Consider the following 22,624-nt stretch of genomic DNA (forward strand, 5'->3'; position numbering starts at 1 on the left):
TTGTTTTTACAAATACACATTGTTTAAGCTCCACAAACTGCTAATGTTTTATTTTGAATGTTTCATTTTCAGTGGTTTCAGTCCGTTTTTAGTGGATTATTATGAGATATTGCCATTGTCATGTTTCTACTGGAGGCGAACTGTTGGAAAATGTCATCTGATGTGCTGAGACAGCTCATTTGAGCGTCTCCTCTTTTACAAAGAGGGAAAAAGCACATCATGTTAACTTTAAACTGATACGATACTGGTATAGATTTGCACACAGTGTAGAGTGCATTACAGTGCAAGTGTTTGCAGATGAAATTTAAGTAGGATACCAGGCCTGTTTGTTTTTGGACAAGTGTGTGTGACTTGCAGAGTGAAGGAGAAAGAGAAAGGAAAAGAGGCTTTTGTCTCTGCATTTCGCCTACAGTGAGACTGTAAACACAGAAATATGGTGCTCTTTGAAAGAAGAGTTTTAGTCTGTACTGTTGGGTGTATGTTTTTATTACATTGTTGTTTGTTGGAAAGTATAATGGATAAATGAATAAATTATAATTAACTGGTCACTGGTCTGCTAGGGGTACAGTGATTTTTATGTACAATGTATCTTTTAGTCTAAGGTTAAAATAATATTTTTTGGCTGCCACTATGCAAATAATAAATAAATAAATAAATAATACTAAATAAAAACAATTGATATTAACAATAATATTAACAACAATAGTTTTTTTTTATTTGACCAAGATTAAGAATCAACAAAAATAATAATTTTATGCTGTTTGATTTATAATAATTATTATTATTGTTATTATTATTATTATTACTATTATTGCCAAACTGTCAATTATACAATTTAGTGGTCATAATGCAAAACATATCTGACTGCAGAATGCCACAACAATAATGCTCCCTACTACCATCCCCAGGATGGCTGAGTGCATTACCATTGGGACAAGAATCATAAATATGTGCCTCATCCTCCCTTTTGATTAAAGGCTTGTGTGCAAAGTGAGAACTTTGAAAGGTCCCTCACTCACACTGATGTGACCAGAAACTATTGTTTCCTGTAAACATGTGGCCCTCCCTGCTTTTCCTGCATTTCTCTTGAGAAGAGTTCAGCAAACACATTTTGGACAACCTCTTTTGCAATGGTATGCGCTTACTGCATGATTCGCCTTTGAAACAGGACCATTATAATCTTGGTGGTGTGGGAGCATTTGGGAACATTGTGTTTCCCAGGATCCCGTTTCAGTATTGCTGAGTGCGATCTTATGGGCACAATCAGCTCTTTGAGTCTCTGAATTCACTGGAATCATCTACCCTTTTTCAAGACAGTAACCAAACTACTTACACAGGACCCCGCAAATGATTTACTGTCAAAACGGCTGAGCTGAGGAAAAAGAGGCGCCGTTAACCGCTGATTGAACTGTTTAAACAATGTAATTGCTCTTCCTCTTGGTAGAGATGTGGAAAGAGGCTGTCTTATCTTGTCCACTGCATTTCTGTGTGCTAAAAATGGAGCCATGTTTTTGGTAGTGGCATAAGCTGAAATGAAGCCATTACACTTTGTTCTTGAAATGCAATGACGTACTACATATCTGGCATGCTGGGAGTTTTGGAATGAGTATGTGGTGACTCTTCCGTCTCTTCCATGTCCCCAGCTGCAGACAGCACATCACTGGGAAATTCACTCAAGCATCTAGTGATATATGTTTTGGTTAGTCAACGGCAGTAGTGATGTTGCACCAAAAAATGAGTGGTTTTGGAATGTGGAGGTGAGTGGAGCCAGGTTAGAGCGTCCAATTGGATGAGATGCTTGTGATATCATCTTTTGTTTCCCCACTGCAGAGGTGATGTGTCGTTGTGGGAGCACTGATGCATGACATGTGGCCAGGGGCTGTGTTATGCGTATATGTGTGTGTTTTCACACATTAACTACTGCTTAGGCTTGCCGGACTATCACTTAACTTATGATCTGTGGACTGGAGTTACCTGTTTCAAAATGTCCTCCCGATTTTCTAATTTCATAAACACAAAGACTCATCAACACACCAGCTCACTGCTCTTTTCTGGGAGTTGATGTCGTTTTTGAAAATAAGGTGGGACTGCCACCTAGTGGCACTTCAGATAAGTCAGAATTGTTCTATTGTTATATTTGACATACTAATATAAACATTTGGGGTTAGTAAGAAAGAAAATGAATACTTTTATTCACCAAGGATTCAATTCTAAAGTAACATTGAAGACTTTTACATGGTTACAAAAATAAATATATTCATAGAAATGCTGTGCTTTTGAACTGTTCATCAAAAATGACTGATAAAAAGTATCAGTTTCCACAACAACAACAAAAATTAAGAATTGAAAAAAATATATATATATTTTACATTGATAATAATACGAACTGTTTCTTAAGGACCAAATCAGCATCTTAGAAGGATGTCTGAAGGATCATGCGACTTTGTGTGTGTGTGTGTGTGTGTGTATATATATATATATATATATATATATATATATAAATATACACTTTATTTAATTCATTGTATTTATTTTGTTTAATTAAAATTTTCCTATTTTATTTTTCTGTTTGTCAGAACCGTCAGCTGTTAAAGGACAGCTTTATGGTGGAGCTTGTGGAAGGGGCCCGGAAACTACGCCATGTTTTTCTCTTTACTGACCTCCTTCTCTGTGCCAAATTGAAGAAACAGATAGGAGGGTAAGGAAAATCTCTTTGTCTCTCATCTTCTCTATTCATTTCTATCTTTCCCTAATTCTGCCTACTCACTCTCTTCCTATTTTTAATGAAATTCAGCTCGCAATTACCATATAGGTGTTGTTGAGTCAGACACTCTTGTTATTTTCACAATATGAGCCTAACATCCTGACTCTTCAGATTTGTGGGCCCAATCTGCACCATCATCCATGCTCTACAATCAAATTCTAGGATGTTTTTTTGCCTGAATATTAAATTATTTCCCCCATCACCCCTTCTTCCCCTCATGCTGTCTGTCTGCAGGAAGAGCCAGCAGTATGACTCTAAGTGGTATGTTCCTTTCTCGGATCTCACCTTCCAAACAGCGGAGGAGTCAGAGCCCCTGCCTATCCCGCAGGCTCCTGATGAAGAGCTGGATGCTATTAAGATCAAGATCTCATCCCTGAGGAGTGAGATCCAGAGAGAGAGGGTACAGGATATTTTAGGCAACTTTTCGCTCAAATTTTTTATCAGTTTTTATGAAATTAGAAAAATAGTAAATATAAACATTTACGCTAGTCTTCTCAGACTTAACAGATCTGACTGTATATTAATTAGTTTTTTTGAGAATCAAACCAGCATATTACAAAGATTTCTGAATGATCATGTGACACTGAAGACTGGAGTAATGATGCTGAAAATTCAGATTTGGAAAAATCACAGGAATAAATGACATTTTAATTGTAGTAAAATTTCACAATATTACTTTTTTTACTGTATTTTTGATCAAATAAATTGAGCCTTGGTTCTTTTAAACACATTAGAAAAATCTTACCCCCCCAAAACCTTTCAATGTTAGTGAATATTTGACTGTAAGAAGTTGTCTTGCTTATCTAGACTGAATTTTTTGGGCCGCATACATGCATTCAAATGTTGACGGCATACTAGGTTTTAAGAGTGCTTTTACTTCTATCTCAACAGAGAGCCAACAAAGGGTCAAAGGTTATGGAGAGGCTGAAAAAGAAGCTGTCAGAACAGGAATCGCAACTGCTGCTGAACTCTCCTAACATGCCCCTCAGAGTGCACAACCGCAATGGAAAGGTAGGAGCCAGTGATTTACAGCCTTTCTGTTGTATCTGATTTTCATCGTCAAACTCCTCCTCAATGTTCCTTCTCATGCTCACAGTCCGTGTCGGTTATGCATTTCAGAGCTACATATTTCTGATCTCATCGGACTATGAGCGTGCGGAGTGGAAGGAAGTGATTCGAGAACAGCAGAAAAAATGTGAGTGGCATTGTCACTGAAATCAGGATTTGAATAGGTGATAGTTTTTTTTCCCTCAACTGAATGCTTACTTATTTTCCAGGCTTGAAAAGCTTCACCCTGACATCCATGGAGCTTCAGATGCTCACCAACTCTTGTGTCAAACTCCAGACGGTCCATCAGTTACCCCTCACTGTCAATAAAGATGGTAAGAAAGATGCACAGGTCTTAAAGACTACATGAAATCAAAGCTGTGTTGTTTTTAAATGTTCTTAGATTTGTTGTGCATGATTCTTCAGTGCAAAATGTAAATAAATAAAAAATATTTATAAAATTTGCTCACGTCTTGAATGACATTTTTTCTGTTGATATAACCAATAATACCATATCTTATCCAAATCAATTTGATTAAATTACAGGAAAAAAATCCAGAGACAATTATTTATTTATTTATTATGGTTCTATTGTGTTTAAATAATATTTCTTTTTTTATTGTATTCTTTTTTATGTATTTAAAATGCATTGAACAGTCCTCTCCACTTTTTTCTCCACTTAAAGAGGATGAACCTACTGGACTGTATGGATTCCTGAATGTAATTGTCCATTCTGCCTCTGGACTTAAACAGAGCTTAAGTACGTGTCTTTGTCCTTCTTCCTCTCTCTGTGCTCATCAAAGTTCATGTATACATTTGCTTAGCCTGTCCTAGCACCACATTAAAGCGTCAGTAACTCTTCCTTTTCCTCTCTTCAGATCTGTATTGCACATTAGAGGTGGACTCCTTTAGTATCTTTGTGAATAAAGCCAAAACAAGAGTGTACAGATACACCACAGAGCCCAAGTGGAATGAGGTAATCCCACATGCCCATCCCTGTCTATATACCACTGATATGAAAAGACCTGCCTGCCGATACGCTCTTGAGGCTTTAATTCTTAATTAAGAGCAGCATAAGTGAGGCCATGTGGAATATGAAGTCCTCCTGGACAAATTATATTTTATATTTTAATTAAAAGCAATTACCATCCCCCAAAGTAAAGGGGAGAAAAGGAAAGGAAATGAGGCATAGCAGGTGTTAAATCTGGTCAGAGGTACCCTTACACTGTTTGGTGAATTGAGTTCAAAGGTGACCCTGTATTTGGTTTTTCTAACAAAATGTTGGCATTCTGTGTTGTTTTATTATTAATAATAATTGTACTAATATTCAGTAGCATGCAGTAGTTTTTTATTTATTTTTGTATCTATAATTATTTATTTATTTTCCCAAAAAGATGTTTTAGCTACTGTATGCATATATTTGTTATATACTGTATATTTGTTGTATATATATATATATACATATATTCTGGATAATGTAGTTCTTCTGTATTGTTTCTGCCTCAGGAGTTTGAGATTGAGTTGGAGGGCTCCCACACATTACGTCTACTGTGTTACGAAAAGAGCTACAACAAAGCCAAGATGAACAGGGAGGATGGAGACAGCACGGATAGAATTATGGGCAAAGGACAAATCGCGGTATGATCTACAGTCCACTGCATAAACTCTGCAACAAACATTTTGCCATTGTTATTTTATTGAGAAGTATTTAATCATATTTTGAATTAGCTTTTATTTTTATAATTGCTGTTTTCATTTATTATTTTATGTCCTTTTGTCTATTTTGTCATATTCGAGTAATTTTAATACTTAAACTTATTTTGTTTCAGTTAGTTGCTAAGGCAACACTTTCATTTTTGTTTAAATATTTCATCTGATGGTTTTTTTTCATCTTATTGTATTTTATTTCAACTTTATTTCAATTAACACAAATGATAGTTTTAGTTACCACCCAGGCCTTTAGTATACACATTTTAAACCAAAAATTGGATGGATGGTCGACTAGTCATTTGTCACCCCCACTATTTAGTTAGTGAGGTCAACTAATATGTTTGTGTGTATTTTGTAGTTATTTAGCCTATATATTGTTGACATCAATATATCAAATTGGCAAATTCCTACTGGTTAAACAGGTGCGTTGCGGGGATAAATTTGCTTGGCTCTCATGTAAACTATTGTGAGCTAAGTGCCATTCTCCATCTGGGCACTCAGTGAGTCCGGTCAAAGGTATATCTGCTCTTATGAGAGACATGGTCCCAGATGGGGACTGGCCTTTATACTCCAGACATTTAATCTTCTTTTTAATAGGTAGGGTGTTATTCACTCTGCTCTGGCTTTTAAGGCATCAAATCATCCATAATTCATGTGTCCTGTCTGAAAATGTCACAACCAAAAAAAACGTCAGATCAGCTGACCTATCAGTCCCCTCCCCAGAGAGTTTTGTGGGATCATACAAAGAGCACAAAATTCTTTTGCCTTACAAAAAGTTGCTTGTAATGTCTAGGTTTAGATGCAATTGGTTGAAAGTGTCTGGGCTGTGCTATGATCCCTCTGTGGTTCTGAAAGCAGACTTGTTTTAGACAATTTCAATAATATTTTTTTCAGGTTTTTTTATGTTAGCTTTTATTTTAGATTTAAATTTATTTCATTTACATAAATTATGACAACACTGCATGGCAGCAGTATAAACCTGCTCTGTTTGGTGCACTAGATGTTAGTGGCTATGGAGGGATTTATGGGCAGGGCAGGGCAGCTTACTCAGACTGAGGTAAGTCAAGGGATCATCTACTCTGGGCTTGAGGTGCAGAAAAAGACAGTTATGCAGATTTACTCAAGGAAACGGTGTCGAGAGTCGAGACAGTAAATAATGAAATAAGAGGAAAATAGATCCTTCAGTGAACAGCAGTAGATTTGGGAACTCTTGAAGAATCTGGATGCATTTGCAGTGAGTAATTGGATCTCTATAGCTCAACACTTGCACCAGACTGAGGATTTATTGTTGTTAAAAACACTTTATCTGATATTGTAGACCTTCTGAGTTATTTGAGTTGACGACAATAGCTCATTGTTGAATTGCAGCAATGGATCTTTTAAGAACAAATATAACCCTTAAGGATGATCCTCAAGGTCCACATTACACCACATCCTAAGGGATTTCCAGTTCCAGCTGAAGATCTCTGCTCAGTTTCTACACAGTCGTAGATGGGAAGGAGATGAGTGAAGATGCGGTGGTAGGGCTGGCTGAGGAGGGCAGGAGCTGCTCTCCACCCTTCAAGGACTGTGATGTGGGGCTGGTGGAGGGTGTAGAGGTAGACATTTCCACGCAAACTGCCCTGACAGGCAAAGGAACAGGGTTATGGTGCCGTGTACAGAATGTCCTGCACAGAAGAAAGGTAAAGAGAGGGAAAAATTACAGATTGTTGTTTGTTGAGAGGGAACTGTATTCAATCATAATAAGCAGTTTAACAGTTGTATATGGGTAAATGTTTAAGCAGTCATTAGTAGTGTCCTGCAGTGTGACATGATATACTTCATCTAAAATATAAAAAATTAGAATGCATACATTTTTATAGCCTTATATTGAGAGACTACATGAAATATTTGTAAAAACACAACAAAAAAAAACACTTTGTGTTCATAATTTTTTAAGTATTGTATTATATATTGCACTTTGATGTTGAGAGAAATCCATGTTATTTGTCGATCAGTTTTAATGATTTTTTCCCCAATTGTTTGGTTATCATGAATACAATATTTTATTTACAATTTATTTCGGTCAACTTGGAAATGTCAATGGTAATATCATCTCCTGTGGTTCATATTCTCATCTACTCTGGCTTCCTATATAATCTGGATAATAATAAAAATAAAAATAAACTTTTTACAAATATTTTTCAAGCCGAAATAATGATAATATTATTCTATTCATTATAATTAATATTATTTTTTTCAAGCCATAAGTCAAAATGTACCAAAAGGTAATATTATAACTTTCAAATATTGCCACTCATGTCAGCATTCTCACATTTTTATATATATATAAATTATTATGTGTGGGTGGGGTCAGTTAGCCATTGGAGCTCTAATGACCTTAGTTGGCACTGGTGTTTGGCCGGGCTTCTCACTCTCTCTCCCTGCCCTGTTGACAGACAGGTTGTAATGACTGAGATGATGAGATTAGATAGCAGAGCAGGATCAGGCCTTACACGAGACCATATGGAGATTAGGCCAGGATGAGGGAAAGGAACATGCTGAATTTGGCCCACTCCAGATGGCCCCACGTTTGCTTAGAGGGATCATGGAAATTGGCTGGTGATGTGCAAAACTGCTGTATGAGAACTGGCATTATGAAAAATGTTCACATCACTTCAGGCCCTTGATAACATCTGTGGTGTATATAACAGATAAAGACACACGTGTAGCCAATAGAACAGCCCTCTTGATCACAGCGAAGACAAATGTTCCATGTCTTTGTTGGAGTTCATATTGTAAATCCCATTGTATTTAACTTTTTCTGTTTCTTATCCAGTTGGATCCTCAGATGCTCCAGGGTAAAGACTGGCAGAGAACGGTTATCCCTATGAATGGGGTGAGTATATCCACATCTGCTCCTCTGCTGTAATCCTACCATCTATCTCTATAATTACTAAATATACACCTTTTTCTGAAGATTGAGGTGAAAATATCCATGAAGTTCACCAGCCGGGAGTTCAGCCTGAAGAGAATGCCCTCACGGAAGCCCATGGGTGTGTTTGGAGTAAATATCTCCTCAGTGACAAAGTGAGTCAGCACACATTTTACATGAGGATTAGACATACACTAGAAAATAATTTGGTCCTTTTTACAAAAAGGAGCTTAAAGCACACACATTTTGATGCTTTTATTTTGCATGTTTATTGTTTAGGCATTCATTGTGGCAAAGGAAATTAGAATATACAGAAAATGATAGGCTTCATAGAACTGCCTTTTTCTGTGTAGTGTTTATGGTCTGATTTGATTGACAGTAATGAGGATTGTCTGTAATGAGCTTCCTAATGGGTTTAAGGGCAGAACCAATTAATGTTTTAAAGACAACATGACAACACCATTACAGAAACTTAGACCCTAACATGCGCACTAAAAGTCTCTACATAAGCAGCACCTACCGCTGATTAATGTAAAGCATTAAAGAGATAATTCATCCAATGATACATTTTGCCATTTACTCACCCTCATGTCATTGCAAATCTCTGTTTGTTGTAGTGAACACAAAAGGCATTATTCTACTCTTTTCCATACAATGAAAATGTACAGTGAACACAGGCTTTCAACTATTAAGCAGCACTACTGTTTTCAACATTTATAGTAATAAGAAATGTATATTGGGCACCAAATCACCATGTTAAAATGATAAGAAGCATCAAGACTGCAGTAATGGCTGCAAAAAAAAGAAAAAAAAGTATATATGCGAACCCAAAGAGTAATGTCAAAATGTTAGATTTTGTTTGCATATCTTGTTTTTGCTGAATGTAAAAAAAGAAGTGTTGCTCTTGTTTCTGTCCATCATCATTAAAATCAAATGTCTGGTCTCGTGATGTTGTTATTATTTCTTGTCTCAGACGGGAGCGCTCTAAAGTGCCCTACATAGTCAGACAGTGTCTAGAGGAGATTGAAAGAAGAGGAATGGAGGAAGTGGGCATCTACCGTGTTTCAGGAGTGGCCACTGACATCCAAGCGCTCAAAACTGCATTTGACACCAGTGAGTGACCATTGTCATTTCATTTCACCTTTATTTATATAGCACTTTATACAATACAGATTGTTCCAAAGCAACTTTACAGTGATGAACAGGAAAATAATGATACAACGATGCAAACATAATTCAATTCTGCTCATGAGCAGCTCTAAAAAGACAATAGTAAACAGTCATTATTCAGTTAAAATCAGTTCAGTGTTGATTTAGTTTGGTTCAACAACTGTGTGAAGTTCATCAATTATGGAATGAGTGGAAAACAGTGATTTCATCATCCATCTCTTTTCAGCTCTTATTCAATAGTGTCAGTGCATTTAAGTGTCCCCAACTAAGCAAGCCAAAAGGCGACAGTGGCATGGAATCCAAACTCCATTGGTGACTAGAAAATGGAGGAAAAAAACCTTGGGAGAAACCAGGCTCAGTCGGGGGGCCAGTTCTCCCCTGGCCAGAACATAGTGGGCCCTATTTTAACGATCTAAGTGCATGTGTAGTACCCTCACTGCCTGATGAGGGGAGATATATGTATAAATTAATACAGGACACGGAGCTGCTGCTGCTTCACTTATCAGAGTCTGTATTGTTTTTTATACAATGTAAAACAGTTCAATCACTCTTATGTCAATCAATGACAGTGCATCACTTCAAGAGTAGGCTAATCACAATATATAACAGAATTATATATACAGTACCGGTATTTCTCTTTTACTACTGTGTCCACAGATTAAGCATAGGTACTATGAAATATTCACTGACAACACATATATAACATTTTACACGTGAATAAATCCTAAAAATGTGTTCATGTTTGCCAGAATTAATCTTCCTGATACATTTTTAGTACAGACACTCATTTTCAAAGTCATTTGGCAATTACAACTTACTCATTGCATTATTTCACCAAGACACATCTTATTTGTGGACTTACTCTAATATTGCGCCTTCTCTCTGAGACCGCATGGTCTCCATCACTAGCATGAAATTTATAACTAGCACGCGTGACGCACACAGACGTGACTTGCAGCGAACTTTTACATGTTCGTAATAACAGTAAACTTAAACACTTTAAACAATGTAATTAACATTTCTTAAACTTACATGTCAAAAAAGCATACTCTCATTGCTTTTATGTAATTCATACCTGATGAGGGGAGATATATGTATAAATTAATACAGGACACGGAGCTGCTGCTGCTTCACTTATCAAAGTCTGTATTGTTTGAGCAGCGCGCGTGAGCCCCCTCCCTCAAGCAGGCGAACACTCCCAAAAGGTAAAAGCAATCTAATAATCGAACGATTGAGCAGGGAAGATTAATCGTCAAAGAAATAATCACAAAAAAAACATGTATTAGAAATACATTCTCTTGTCGTCACATCTTACATATCATATATTTATTTACTACTATTTATATACTTATTTATTTACAAATACTTATCTACTTTTGTAACCACCACACATGGTCTAATGCGCAAGTGCACTTTGGGCGTGTCCAAATCCACTTTTGCAAAATGGTCCAAAAGGGTTCTCCCTATTCTCTTAATGAGTAATTAAGAAAGAGTTAATTCTCTTAAAGAGTAATGTCCCTATTCTCTTAATGAGTCATTAAGAACCTCGCTCGTGCGTGAGGTTAAAGGGCACATGCAGACCATCTACGGGACAAGCCGGATTCCACCATATCTTTATGTACACAATATTAATCTTTTACATTGTAATCCTTTTATTTTTAATATTTGCCTAGTTTGTGTGCTGCAGTCCCTGTGTGTGTAATAAGCAGAGTGTACGCGGGCTGTGGACCCGCCTATAGGCACACATTACTAATGCGCTCTTTAAATAACAAAAAATGCGCCATTGACTTTAGACCAGGTTTCAGTTGGTCAATGGCGCAGTCTATTTCAGTTGCCTGAACACACCTCTTTTTCAGACCCTGAATATTTCATCCAGTTCCTTCTCTTTGAAGATCTGGGTACATCACGCCGTGTTTTACATGGAGCAATGACAGATATATATTTTGTCAGCCAATTTGGTTGCTGATCTCCCTCTTTTTCTCTCTCTGTAACAGATAATAAAGATGTGTCAGTAATGATGAGTGAGATGGATGTGAATGCCATTGCCGGAACGCTAAAGCTGTACTTCAGGGAGCTTCCTGAGCCTCTGTTCACCGACGAGCTGTACCCTAACTTTGCAGGAGGCATTGGTTCGTCATTTGTTTCTACTTACAAAACACAATGCCAAGTATTGAGCAGGCTTGGCTTCTGAAAGGTAGAACTATATTGATTATGTCCTTGTTACTCTGCAGCTCTCTCTGACAGCGTAGCTAAGGAGAGCTGTATGCTGAACCTCCTGCTGTCTCTACCAGAGCCCAACCTGGTCACCTTCCTCTTCCTGCTGGATCATCTCAAGAGGTAGACCAGATTGAAATGACTTTCACAATGTTTTCAGAGGCTTAATAACAAGGAAGACAGATTCCTGGATCAACATCAATTGTTTCTGGAACATTCATATGAATTTTTTTTTTTAAAACAATTCAAAGCTGGATGATTTTAGGGGTAGGATTGAAGATAGTGTTAAGGTTAAGGCTATGATTGGTTAATAAAAACATTGTTTTCAGAGCACATTTTGCTTGTTTACATCACATGGTCCTTCTTGGAGTGCTGCTAGCTTCATAATCAAAAGATTTAGTTGGTTGAATCTCACCATGAACATATCTAGGTCAAATTTCATCCCAATTCCAAGAATTGAATAGAATAGAATTTAATCTTTTCACGTTTTATGGTGAAATATGGCTTGAACATGTTCTTGACAGGTCATCCAGATGCTTTTTTACACTAATCCTCTCTCCTTCTTCACTTTCTGCTCTTCCTCTTTTTGTTTTTAGGATTGCCGAAAAGGAGAGTGTAAACAAGATGTCTCTTCACAATCTGGCCACCGTGTTTGGCCCGACCCTGCTACGACCCTCTGAGAAGGACAGCAAGATCCCCACTAACCCCACACAGCCTATCACGATGGGGGACAGCTGGTCGCTGGAAGTCATGTCACAGGTATGCTCAGAGTGAAACCATAAAGAAAACCATGATTGACTATTTACAAATTAAGGTCTATGAACAGGCTGGCAAGTACCACAGAAAATGATTTAATCGTGTCTCTGTTTGTGAAAGCAATGGGAAACACATTTACAGTATGTTTGTTTTTTATCAGTTACACGTCTCCTGACATGCTCTGTCTGTTTTGGTTCTGTAGGTGCAAGTTCTGTTGTATTTCCTTCAGCTGGAGACCATCCCGACGCCAGACAGTAAGAGACAGAGTATCCTGTTTTCCACAGAGGTCTAAAGGAGTGCTTATTCTCATTGTAAGTTTTACACCAGTGGGAAAGAGAGCAAGCGAGTATGTCCACCCACTAGGTAATGGACACTGGAATGCACAAGAGCTACGTCCTTCTGGGCAAAAGCAGGAGTGCTTCGCCTTTCGCGCATTTTCTAGCTGCCGCCACTAGGGGGCACCTCAGCCCTTTTAAACATTGAAGAACTCTACTCGGAGCACATCTTGAATATTACTGAACCCTCCATGTAAACCGCCTATGTTTCTCTGAACAACAGTGTCCGTTCAGCACCTTCACTCCGTATTCTGTGACTCCTCAGATCGCTGAGCACGCTCTTGTGTCCTGTATGTGGGCCTCTAACGGTCATTCATATCAGCTGGTGACAGTGAATTCTGTCTCTTCTGGCTTTATGTTTGTCCTCATTTTGTCTGTCCCCACTGGTCACTGATGCTCTTTCTGTGCTGCTACAAGTCAGTATCCAGCTCCAAATCCTTTTATGTGATAGATAATTACATGGGAGTTCAACATAGTTCTTATTGCAGACTCTTTAAAAGTCAAATGACTAGTTTCTCTTAGTGTTCGTCAATCATTTAGAGGACTTAATTTAATAGGATTTCTGTGTAGATGATGGTGTTTGGTTCGGTTTTTGTCAGTGTTGATGTGATTTCTAATTTAAGAACATCAAGGAACAATCTGAAAAATAGATTGATCTGAGTAAAATCTCGTTATTATTTAATTTTCCTCTTTTTTTTTTTCTTTTTTTTTTGACCCATACATCTCTGTCAAGCAATATTTAAGGATTCATGAGTCTGTTTAAAAACATTGTGTTTCATTATGCTTTTGTATTTTAGATCTGTCCCTCATATTTTGGGAGAGAGATAAACCTTCATAAATTTCTAAGTACATAACCAAAAGGGTCAATATATTTTTCTTTATTCTAAGTTTTTATGTAATACATATAGAATAATTATGATTATTTATTTGGGGACAGATATCAACATCATTTCAGAGTATGTCTACATTTATCGCTAACTTATCTGTGTAATGAAGTACTGTAGATTCCTTACATATCCTCTTATTTTTCCTTTCTTTTTGAATCCGTTCAGGATTTGAAGATGCTCTGAGAATAGCACACAATACTAGCGTTTCCCCTGCCGTATATCTAGTGTTGAGAGTTGACCAAACACAAAGGTTTTTAGCGTGCTTTGGCTTCACTGCACACTGTGGTTTATGTTCGCTGAGAACCATACAGCTGTGCCTCTCTGTCTCATCGTAAGACATTAAAGGAATAGTTCACCCGAAAATTAAAATCCTGTCTTCATTTACTCACCATCAAGTTGTTCCAAACCTGTATAAGTCTATTTCTTCTGTTGAACATAAAAGAAGATATGAATGAGTGAATGTGTGTATTTGAAGAATGTGTGTAACCAAACAGATGTTTTTAAATCATTGAATCAATCCATAGTATGGAAAAAAAAAATACTATGAAAGTCTATGGGGACCATCAACTGTTTGGTTACACACATTCTTCAAATTATCTCCATGTTCAACAGAAGAAAAACTCATTCATCGAAAAATTGATGGTAGCCATTGATTAGGAATAAAAAATTATTTGAAAGTCAATGGTGCCCATCAACCAACATTCTTTAAAATATCTTATTTTGGGTTCAACAGAACATATGTGTGTTTGGAACAACATGAGGGTGGTTTGGATACACACAGGTTTGAAATAACTTGAGGGTGAGTAAATGATGACAGAATTTTCATTTTTGGGTGAACTATCCCTTTGAAGGTAAGAACACAATGCTGTATATAGCACAAACTGTTATCCTTGAGTCCTGTCAGATGGTTTAATGAAGGAAGGGTTAATAATGGACGCCAAGAACGATGCAGTACAGGAACAATACAGGTATTCTGTCTTTATAGCATTTCTGTTAATCATATCAGTAAAAATGAGTGCTCTTAATTATTATTTCAGTTAAAGGTGCTTTAGTTACATTATTTAACATGCAGGCATGTTTTTTGATTTAAAAGTGTTTTTTATGTTTGTTTTTTTAAGTTTGATAAGTGTTGTTTGTTTGTGTGTTTGAGTTGTAATGTCAAACCAAATTCTGGCTACTGTAGAAGGATTTTTGAAGTCTGTGTCATATATACAAAAAGGGGTTTAGCAATTGAAAAGGAATTTCTGTTAATCCGCCGTCTTTTTCCGTTACCGTGTCCAGTAAAGGTGCGTTCCCATTATCTCATCTGTCCTATTCTCGGATTGTCGGCACTCAATGTACATTTCCTGTATCTTGCACCTGTCCGAACTGAATTCAGCATAAAAGATATTAATAATCATAATTTTACAGCATCACATGTGGTTCCTTCTAGAGATTTCCCCGATTTTCTTCTTGTAAAATGAAACTCTTAAACTCATAAACTGTGATCTGTTGCTATCAGAAGGCATTAGGTGATTCGAAGCATTCCAGTTGTGTTAATTGCTTATTTAATGTGCTTATTTAGGTTGTTGAATGTTACTGGGTTAGAAATATTGGACATATGCTCCAGTTCAATGGGAGTGATACAGCGCATGATATTTGAGAAGCAATTTCTTTGCACTGCACATCGTTTAAAGACTAATGTGATCATTTCTTTTCAACGTAATGAGATTGTATCACACACAGTGAGAAACGTCTATAAACATCACACTCTCTGCAGTCTGATATTGCATTATGCAAGAAACGGATTTATTTGTATCCACGAAGTATAACAGTTTTGAAATGATTGGTCATGACAGCACGGCAAGGGGTCCATCTGTCAACCATTGTAATGTCCTGATGATTTATTTTGAAATCTTGCCTTTAAACAAATGAAGACATGCTGGACAGCCACTGGGACAGGCTATGGATGCTCTCCCCTTTTCCTCTTAAGGTTTTTGTCACTATTTATTATTGCTAATATCTTAATGTTCTGGTTATAGGACTGTACAAATAGATAATGAATTCTGCAGACTGAAACGTTTGGAAGGCATTTGCGGCCTATGTTTATACACAAAATGTTGAATAAAACCTCCTGTATATGAATACCTGCTGCTTCATGGTGTTTTTTTCCCCACCAAAATGTTACTTTTCATATTTAATCTGGGGTGCCACAGCAGTTTCCCTGCCTTGTATTTGAGTTAATATTCTTAATTTATTTGTTCATTTTGCATGTTTAGCAGAAATGTTTTGAAACTCATTTGAGTTTGTATTACACATAATGTAATGTATATGTGTGTCCACATTGGGGCAGCACAGCCGTACGTTGCTTCATATAAATATATGGACGGAAGATTGATGAAAACAACAAAAAGTTTTCAGTGTTTGCATGCTAGATGTTGACAAAAATAGCACTGTTCAGTATAGATTAAATGAAACCCTTTTTTTCAGATCACATGACTTTTCAAGTAAAACAGTAATAGTATTGCCAATAACATTGCAAATGCAGGAAAACATATGTAAAAGTAACTAGGTAATGCTACCGATTAATGTTTCAAATTTGGAATTGTATATTTTTATATATATTATTATATTTTTTAATTATATAGTCAGTGTCTGTATGTCAATGTTTTTGTTCCATAGAGCCTTATTTAAAAGTATTCCTCAATATGTCATGATGACATCAGGAAAGATGGCAGCTTCCTATAAGAGCAGCTTAGTAGATTTATTTTTGGTGCATTTTGGTTCCAGTGTCTGATAAGAAGCCCTGTTTCCTCTTCATAATATGAGACTCTGAGCTTTGAGGAACAGGAGGGATGGACTGAGTTAAAATACAGACTGACATTCTGTCATAGAGCTGTTATGAGAGCGAGTGAGAAAGAGTGTTGTGTTGTCTGTTGCTGTCTGATTACTCATGTCCACAGTTCTATCTCTCTCCTCCGGCTGTCGCTCCTCCCTCAGCAGGCCATGAAAGCTGTGACCGTTGCAGTGTGGATGGGGTCAGATAAGACTATCCCGCTCCCATCACGGCCCTGCCTGCTCTGAGAGGCCTGCTCCCTTCAGATTTCACCAACCCTAGGTTTGTTCCTCCTCTCCCACTTAATTTCCATGTCTCCCCTTTTTACATTCGCTCACTTCTAATGTGTTTTTTGCTTTCTCGTTCTGTTGCCTCCTCTCCAGGCCGTTTTGATGATCCTTGTTGTGTCTGAGGCAGTTTTGGTCCTGGCTGGTCGCCGAACTTGGTTCAAACCATCTCACCCCTCATGGCCGGTATCTGTCAATCACTCAGTATCACTGGTTTGCCATTTGTATGTGACCTGACATGTTTCCTGGATCCACAGCCAAACAGATCTGCTCCCTTTAATCTTGCGAGGGAAATTTATATTTAGTCATGCATTGTAACCTCATTGGGTTAAAGAAAAAAACAGATTTTAATGTGCAATTGATTTATGGGTCAATGTTGTCATGCTTAGTTTCGTCATCTTATCTGCTAATTTATTCAAATAAAAAAATGCAATTCATACATACAGTGACTTGAATATACCTCTTCTACGATAAGCATATTTAATGATATCAATTATTTTATAGTTATATTAATTGTTTTAAATATTAATATAAACTATTATTTAATTGTATTCATTATTTTAATTATATTGATATTGTATTATATGATATATATTCTATATAAATAATTATTTATGCATATATAATTCTTTTAAATTAATAAGATATTTTAACAAGCCGAGGTTGGTTCTGGTTGTAAAATGTCATGTGGTGCGACTCCCCCAAATGTAATATATAAATTAAAAAGTCTTTATAATTGTAAAAAGTAATAAATAATTATAAAATAAAATGTATGTATACTTTTATTCATTACATTCATTTGAGATATTTTGAGTCTAGTTCAGGTTGTAAAATATCATGTGGTGCGAATTCCTAAAAGTTAATTTTTATGAATTAGTAAGTCTTTATATTTGTATAAAATAGTAATAATAATAATAAATACTTAATACATTAAAATCATATTTTTTTAAATTGAGAATTAAGATTGTACACATCAATATGTGTGCACTATCTTAAAGGATAATGTTAGTAGAAAATGTTAACTTTTAACTTGACATTTTTAGAATCATTAAACTTTTCTTGGAAATGGTACAAAAAAACTTTCTAAACCATGACACCAACATAGCCAACACATTTCTAAAACCTTGGCTCAGGTGTTGTAGAACAGTTTTTTAAAAGATTTTTATAATTAGAAAATCCTATTTGATCCTATTTGTTTATTTTTAACTTCACTGTCCCCTCAAAATCATATGAGATCATATGACACTCAGCATTGCACAAGCAAATGCACAAGGACAAACTAACATCAGGACACTTTTGCAATATAAAAGCATTCATTTGGTTTCGCTATATCTTTAGTTAGGCACATGCATAATCCCCTGAGTGGATTTAAATAATGATTGCCCCTTATCTGGTGGTGTCCCACTCTAATCTGTGTGGTTCCGGCCTTGCTGTGTCATCGCTCCGCTCTTGGCGTGACGTGCCAGCTGTCTATCTGCGTCTTCTCCTCATCTCCAAACCCATAAAACTCCCTGACAGGCCCTTTATTTGAGACGCGCCTGTAGCGCTGTTTAATATATGGACTGAGGTCTCATAAGACACAAAACCGTTCATGCTCAGTTCTTTGTGCATGACTGCATTTGCAAGCACTTGTAAATATACTCTTATGCTCAAACACATGATTTCCATATACTGTAAAAAGAAAGACTTTAAAATAAATATGATTTTTTTTGCATCTGTAGCAAGATGACTCAACCAAACATGTTTTAAAGTAAATATATTTCTCCGCACGATTCATTTTCTGTGTTTGTTTTATGTTTTCTACTTTTAGATTCTTTGGAAACCTTTGTAGTGCTGTTTAGGAGCTTCTCTTGCTTTTGTGAACATAAAATGGGTGATGTATTTCTAAAAATCCACAAAAAAGCAGCATATAAAGTTCATTTTTGTAAATAACAAAGATAATGTTTTGCCAAAGCTGTTTTTTTTTTTGCCATTTTGTCATGCTCTGCTACACAATCAGTCAGTTTGAAAGCTCAAGTCTTTATTTTCTAATGTGATCATTTTCATTTATGATAGTCTTTTCTGTGATAAGGTCTCTGCTTGCGCTCACACCGTCGACTGCTGCTTTGCCTCAGGCAAGCGCAGTCAGAGTGATTTGCATATCTGCTCATTTGTTAAGCAAATCTCTCTCCTTCTATCTTTTTTTCTTCATCCCTCCCTGTTTTCTCCCTTTCGCTCTACCACTCTGCTTTTGTAATCTTGGAAGATGTTGTGACCTTTTGTGAATGTTTCTGTGCATATATATATGAATTTATGTGTCTGGAGTATGTGTCATATTTTGTGCTGATGTATTGGTTCAGTGTGGATGTGTTGACATTGTTTATACGAGCGGACTGATGTACACTATAGGTCAAATTTCTCTTTTTGCCTGCAGGCTTTAACAGCTTTTGGCAGCGGACCTATTGAAGTTTTTTTATTTTTTTTTATGATGTCGGCCAGTCCAAAATATCTTAAGGCACATCTCTTTATTGTTCCTGACAATTAATTCTGAATCAACTGTTTCTACAAACACAAAACAGCTGCAAAAGCTGAGTGAATTTAACATATGGTGGGTATGATTCATTGGAATATATTTAAAGATTCAAATCAAACTTTATACATGCTTAAATGAATTTGTTTCTCATTATCTCATGATCGATGAGGTTTGCGTGTAAATTCCTGAAATCAGTATTGTAGACAAATATAATTTGTGATAATATATAAATTTCTTCATAAAACTTTTTTTGAAGACTGATTTTCTCCACTGTAGACTATTTAAAAACTGTTTTAAAACAAACTTTGTCCTGGTAACTGGACACTTTTTACTGCCTTTTTTCTCTATCACATATTTTAGTAATCATCATATAATTTGAAATTGGACATTGTGTTCCCATTGAAACGGTATACTTTTTAAAACCTTTTAGCGGGCTCAATTTTTTAGATATCAAATTCAAATTTGGAATGCAACTTGGTTAGGCTTTGATTTTCTACCGATTTTAGAGTCCAAATTATTTTGCAATATATAAATATTGTATAAAATAAGAAAAGTTAAGTTCAGTACATTTGCTTTAAACTTTTAGCTTTTTTACACTTCCATTTGTTGACGTGCTTTTTTGAAACTCTGCTGAGTGTCTTCATGAATTACAACCTTTAAATTCAGTTCCACACTCAGAAAGGGGGATGACAGTCAACAGGTTAAGAAGTCGGTTGAGTTCTGTGAATCCCTGGATCTGTCAGAGCGGTTACTGAATCAACATCTGATTGAATCTCTTACTGAACGATCATTAGTGTCCATACGTTAGGCACTTAAGGGTTTTTCATATGACAATGTGCAGTTAAAGATAAAGACCTACATAGGCAAAAGTTTTTTGACCTTATGTAACCCCGCCCCTTTTCATCTGTCTTCCGGTTTGTATTTCCACTGCACGAAGTTAAGATCTTACGGATTAATGAATGAATCGCTCGTTTTAAAACCTTCCCGGTCTAATGACATTTGTTATGACATCCGCTTCAAACATTACAATGCTCATGATAACTTTTGTCTTTTTGTCATGTTAACTCTAAAAAGATAGTTCACCCAAAAATGAATTTACTCACCCTCATGTTGTTCCGAACCTATATGAATTTCATTCTTCTATTGAACACAAAAGATATTTTAAAGAATGTTGGTAATCGAAAAGTTGATGGTAGCCATTGACTAGGAATAAAAAATTCTATGGAAGTCAATGGCTACCATCAACTGTCTGGTAACCAACATTCTTTAAAATATCTTCTTTTGGGTTCAACAGAACATATATGTGTGTTTGGAACAACATGAGGGTGGTTTGGATACACACAGGTTTGGAACAACATGAGGGTGAGTAAATTACGACAATTATTTCATTTTTGGGTGATCTATCCCTTTAAGTAAATCCACTTCAGAAACATACAAAGCGACTGCAAAAACGGAAGTTCGAACACAAAATTCTAAAGATGGCTGTGCTCTTTTTTCCTCTGTTGATTAAGGTCTATATACATTCAAAAGTTTAGGGTCAGTGATATTTTGAAATTTTGAAATAAATACTTTTATTCAGCTAGAATACATTAAATTGATCAAAAGTGATAGTGAAGACATTTCTGTAATGTTACAAAAGATTTATTTTCCAAATCTGTTCTTGTGAATAATAATAATAATAATAATAAAGTCCTGAGCACCAAAACAGCATATTAATGATTTATGAAGGATCATGTGATACTGAAGACTGGAGTAATGATGCTGAAAATTCAGCTTTGCCATCACAGAAATAAATGACATATAAAAAAGTTATTTTAAACGGATGATGATGATTATATGAAAATTATGTTTCACAATATTACTGTTTGTAGGAACTAAATCCAGCCTTGGTAAGCATAAGAAACTTTTAAAATTATATTTTAAGAAACATTATATATACATTTTCTATCCACCTAACTATATCTATCTGTCTGCCTGTCTCTCTGTCTGTCTGTCTGTCTGTCTGTCTGTCCCAGTATAACACAGTCTCTTATACCTCATTGAAAGAATAGGTGTGTCCAAAGTTTTGATGAAAAGTGTATGTTGTTACTTAAGGTGTAAGCTACGTGGCGTTATACCAAAACCTGTTTAATTTTCATAATGAGAAATTACTCTTAGTGCACTGTTGTGTAAATGGTGGACAAACAGTTTTCTGATTTACAAAATCATGCAAAACCAACACACACACACACACAAAAAAGAGGAAGTGGAACTCAGGTGTGTGCTTGCCCCTTCATTTCCCCTTTTCTCCATTCAAGGCTACACCCCACCCTCTTGTCTTGGTCCTAAAATCCTGTTTGCTACTACATTGTCTGTCATCCAAATCTGACACGGATTGGCTCCCTGAGCATGATTGTGATTTGCTATTGGATTTACTGTTTGTTCCAGGATGTGGCTGTAACTGTCCTCGGTCTGACTCAGACCCTGTTGCTGAGGTAATGAAAATAATAATTTGCATAGGCACCACAGATTTGTTTACCAACTGTACTAGAGAGGCACTATTTCCACCCTGATGCGGACACTGATTTCTGTTCCTAATTTTTCAGACAGGCGAGCAGGTGTGCAGAGCGCAGATGGGGAACAGGTCAGCAGTGGAAGTGATGAGATTTCTGATCAACTTTCTTCAGCTTTTTTCTCAATAAGTTCCTCTTTCCTAAATGACTGCGCATACCTGTCCTGTTTTTCTTTTGTGATCAGGTGATACCCACTGTTTAGCATTCTGAGGGAACCACAGAGATGTGTAATGTGTGATTTATGTTGCAGTACGGTGTAAATGGATTGGATTTTCCTAACTGTCTCTTTTGTTTGAGAGGGGAGGTGTGCGCAAAGCTGTGTCGGTATAGGAATTTGTTTGGCAAAGCAGCTGGAACTCCACTGATGGGGAGTGACCTGAGAAGAGACGTCAGTAAATCTCTGAGTTTTTGTAGGCTAAATGTTTGCACAACTAAGACTAAGAAGTCCCAGTTGGTCAAAGTTTAATCACAGGAATCATCCCGTTCATAAATATAAATTTCTTTGTTTCGCTGCACTGCCTTTTCCTTCCAAGCTCTGGCCCACAGGGACCGTATACGTTCAGACACATGAAGTTTACAAACCTGCCAGGCAGGAGATTTGCATGTAGAGTTCCAGGTACCTATTTGAATGAAGCTTTATCTCCAGTCACACCAGAGATTT

General features: G+C 36.5%; 1 protein-coding gene across 1 annotated transcript in view; it reads left to right on the forward strand.

Moving 5' to 3' along the window:
• Positions 1–14,377, forward strand: part of bcr (BCR activator of RhoGEF and GTPase) — a 73,055-nt gene extending 58,678 nt beyond the window's left edge. Inside the window, exons 9-23 of the mRNA XM_056268279.1 lie at positions 2,577–2,698; positions 2,999–3,164; positions 3,656–3,775; positions 3,884–3,959; positions 4,042–4,146; positions 4,497–4,571; positions 4,690–4,787; positions 5,318–5,449; positions 8,340–8,399; positions 8,481–8,590; positions 9,409–9,548; positions 11,600–11,734; positions 11,837–11,942; positions 12,416–12,578; positions 12,778–14,377. Of these exons, the coding sequence (XP_056124254.1) occupies positions 2,577–2,698; positions 2,999–3,164; positions 3,656–3,775; positions 3,884–3,959; positions 4,042–4,146; positions 4,497–4,571; positions 4,690–4,787; positions 5,318–5,449; positions 8,340–8,399; positions 8,481–8,590; positions 9,409–9,548; positions 11,600–11,734; positions 11,837–11,942; positions 12,416–12,578; positions 12,778–12,867 (1,698 nt within the window). The 3' untranslated portion in view covers positions 12,868–14,377. The remainder of the gene's footprint in view (positions 1–2,576; positions 2,699–2,998; positions 3,165–3,655; positions 3,776–3,883; positions 3,960–4,041; positions 4,147–4,496; positions 4,572–4,689; positions 4,788–5,317; positions 5,450–8,339; positions 8,400–8,480; positions 8,591–9,408; positions 9,549–11,599; positions 11,735–11,836; positions 11,943–12,415; positions 12,579–12,777) is intronic.
• The last annotated feature ends 8,247 nt before the right edge of the window (positions 14,378–22,624 follow it).

The sequence above is a fragment of the Rhinichthys klamathensis genome, unplaced genomic scaffold (genome assembly GCF_029890125.1).
Source record: "Rhinichthys klamathensis goyatoka isolate OS25496 unplaced genomic scaffold, OSU_Roscu_1.1 h1tg000270l_1, whole genome shotgun sequence".
Classification (NCBI taxonomy): Eukaryota; Metazoa; Chordata; class Actinopteri; order Cypriniformes; family Leuciscidae; genus Rhinichthys; species Rhinichthys klamathensis.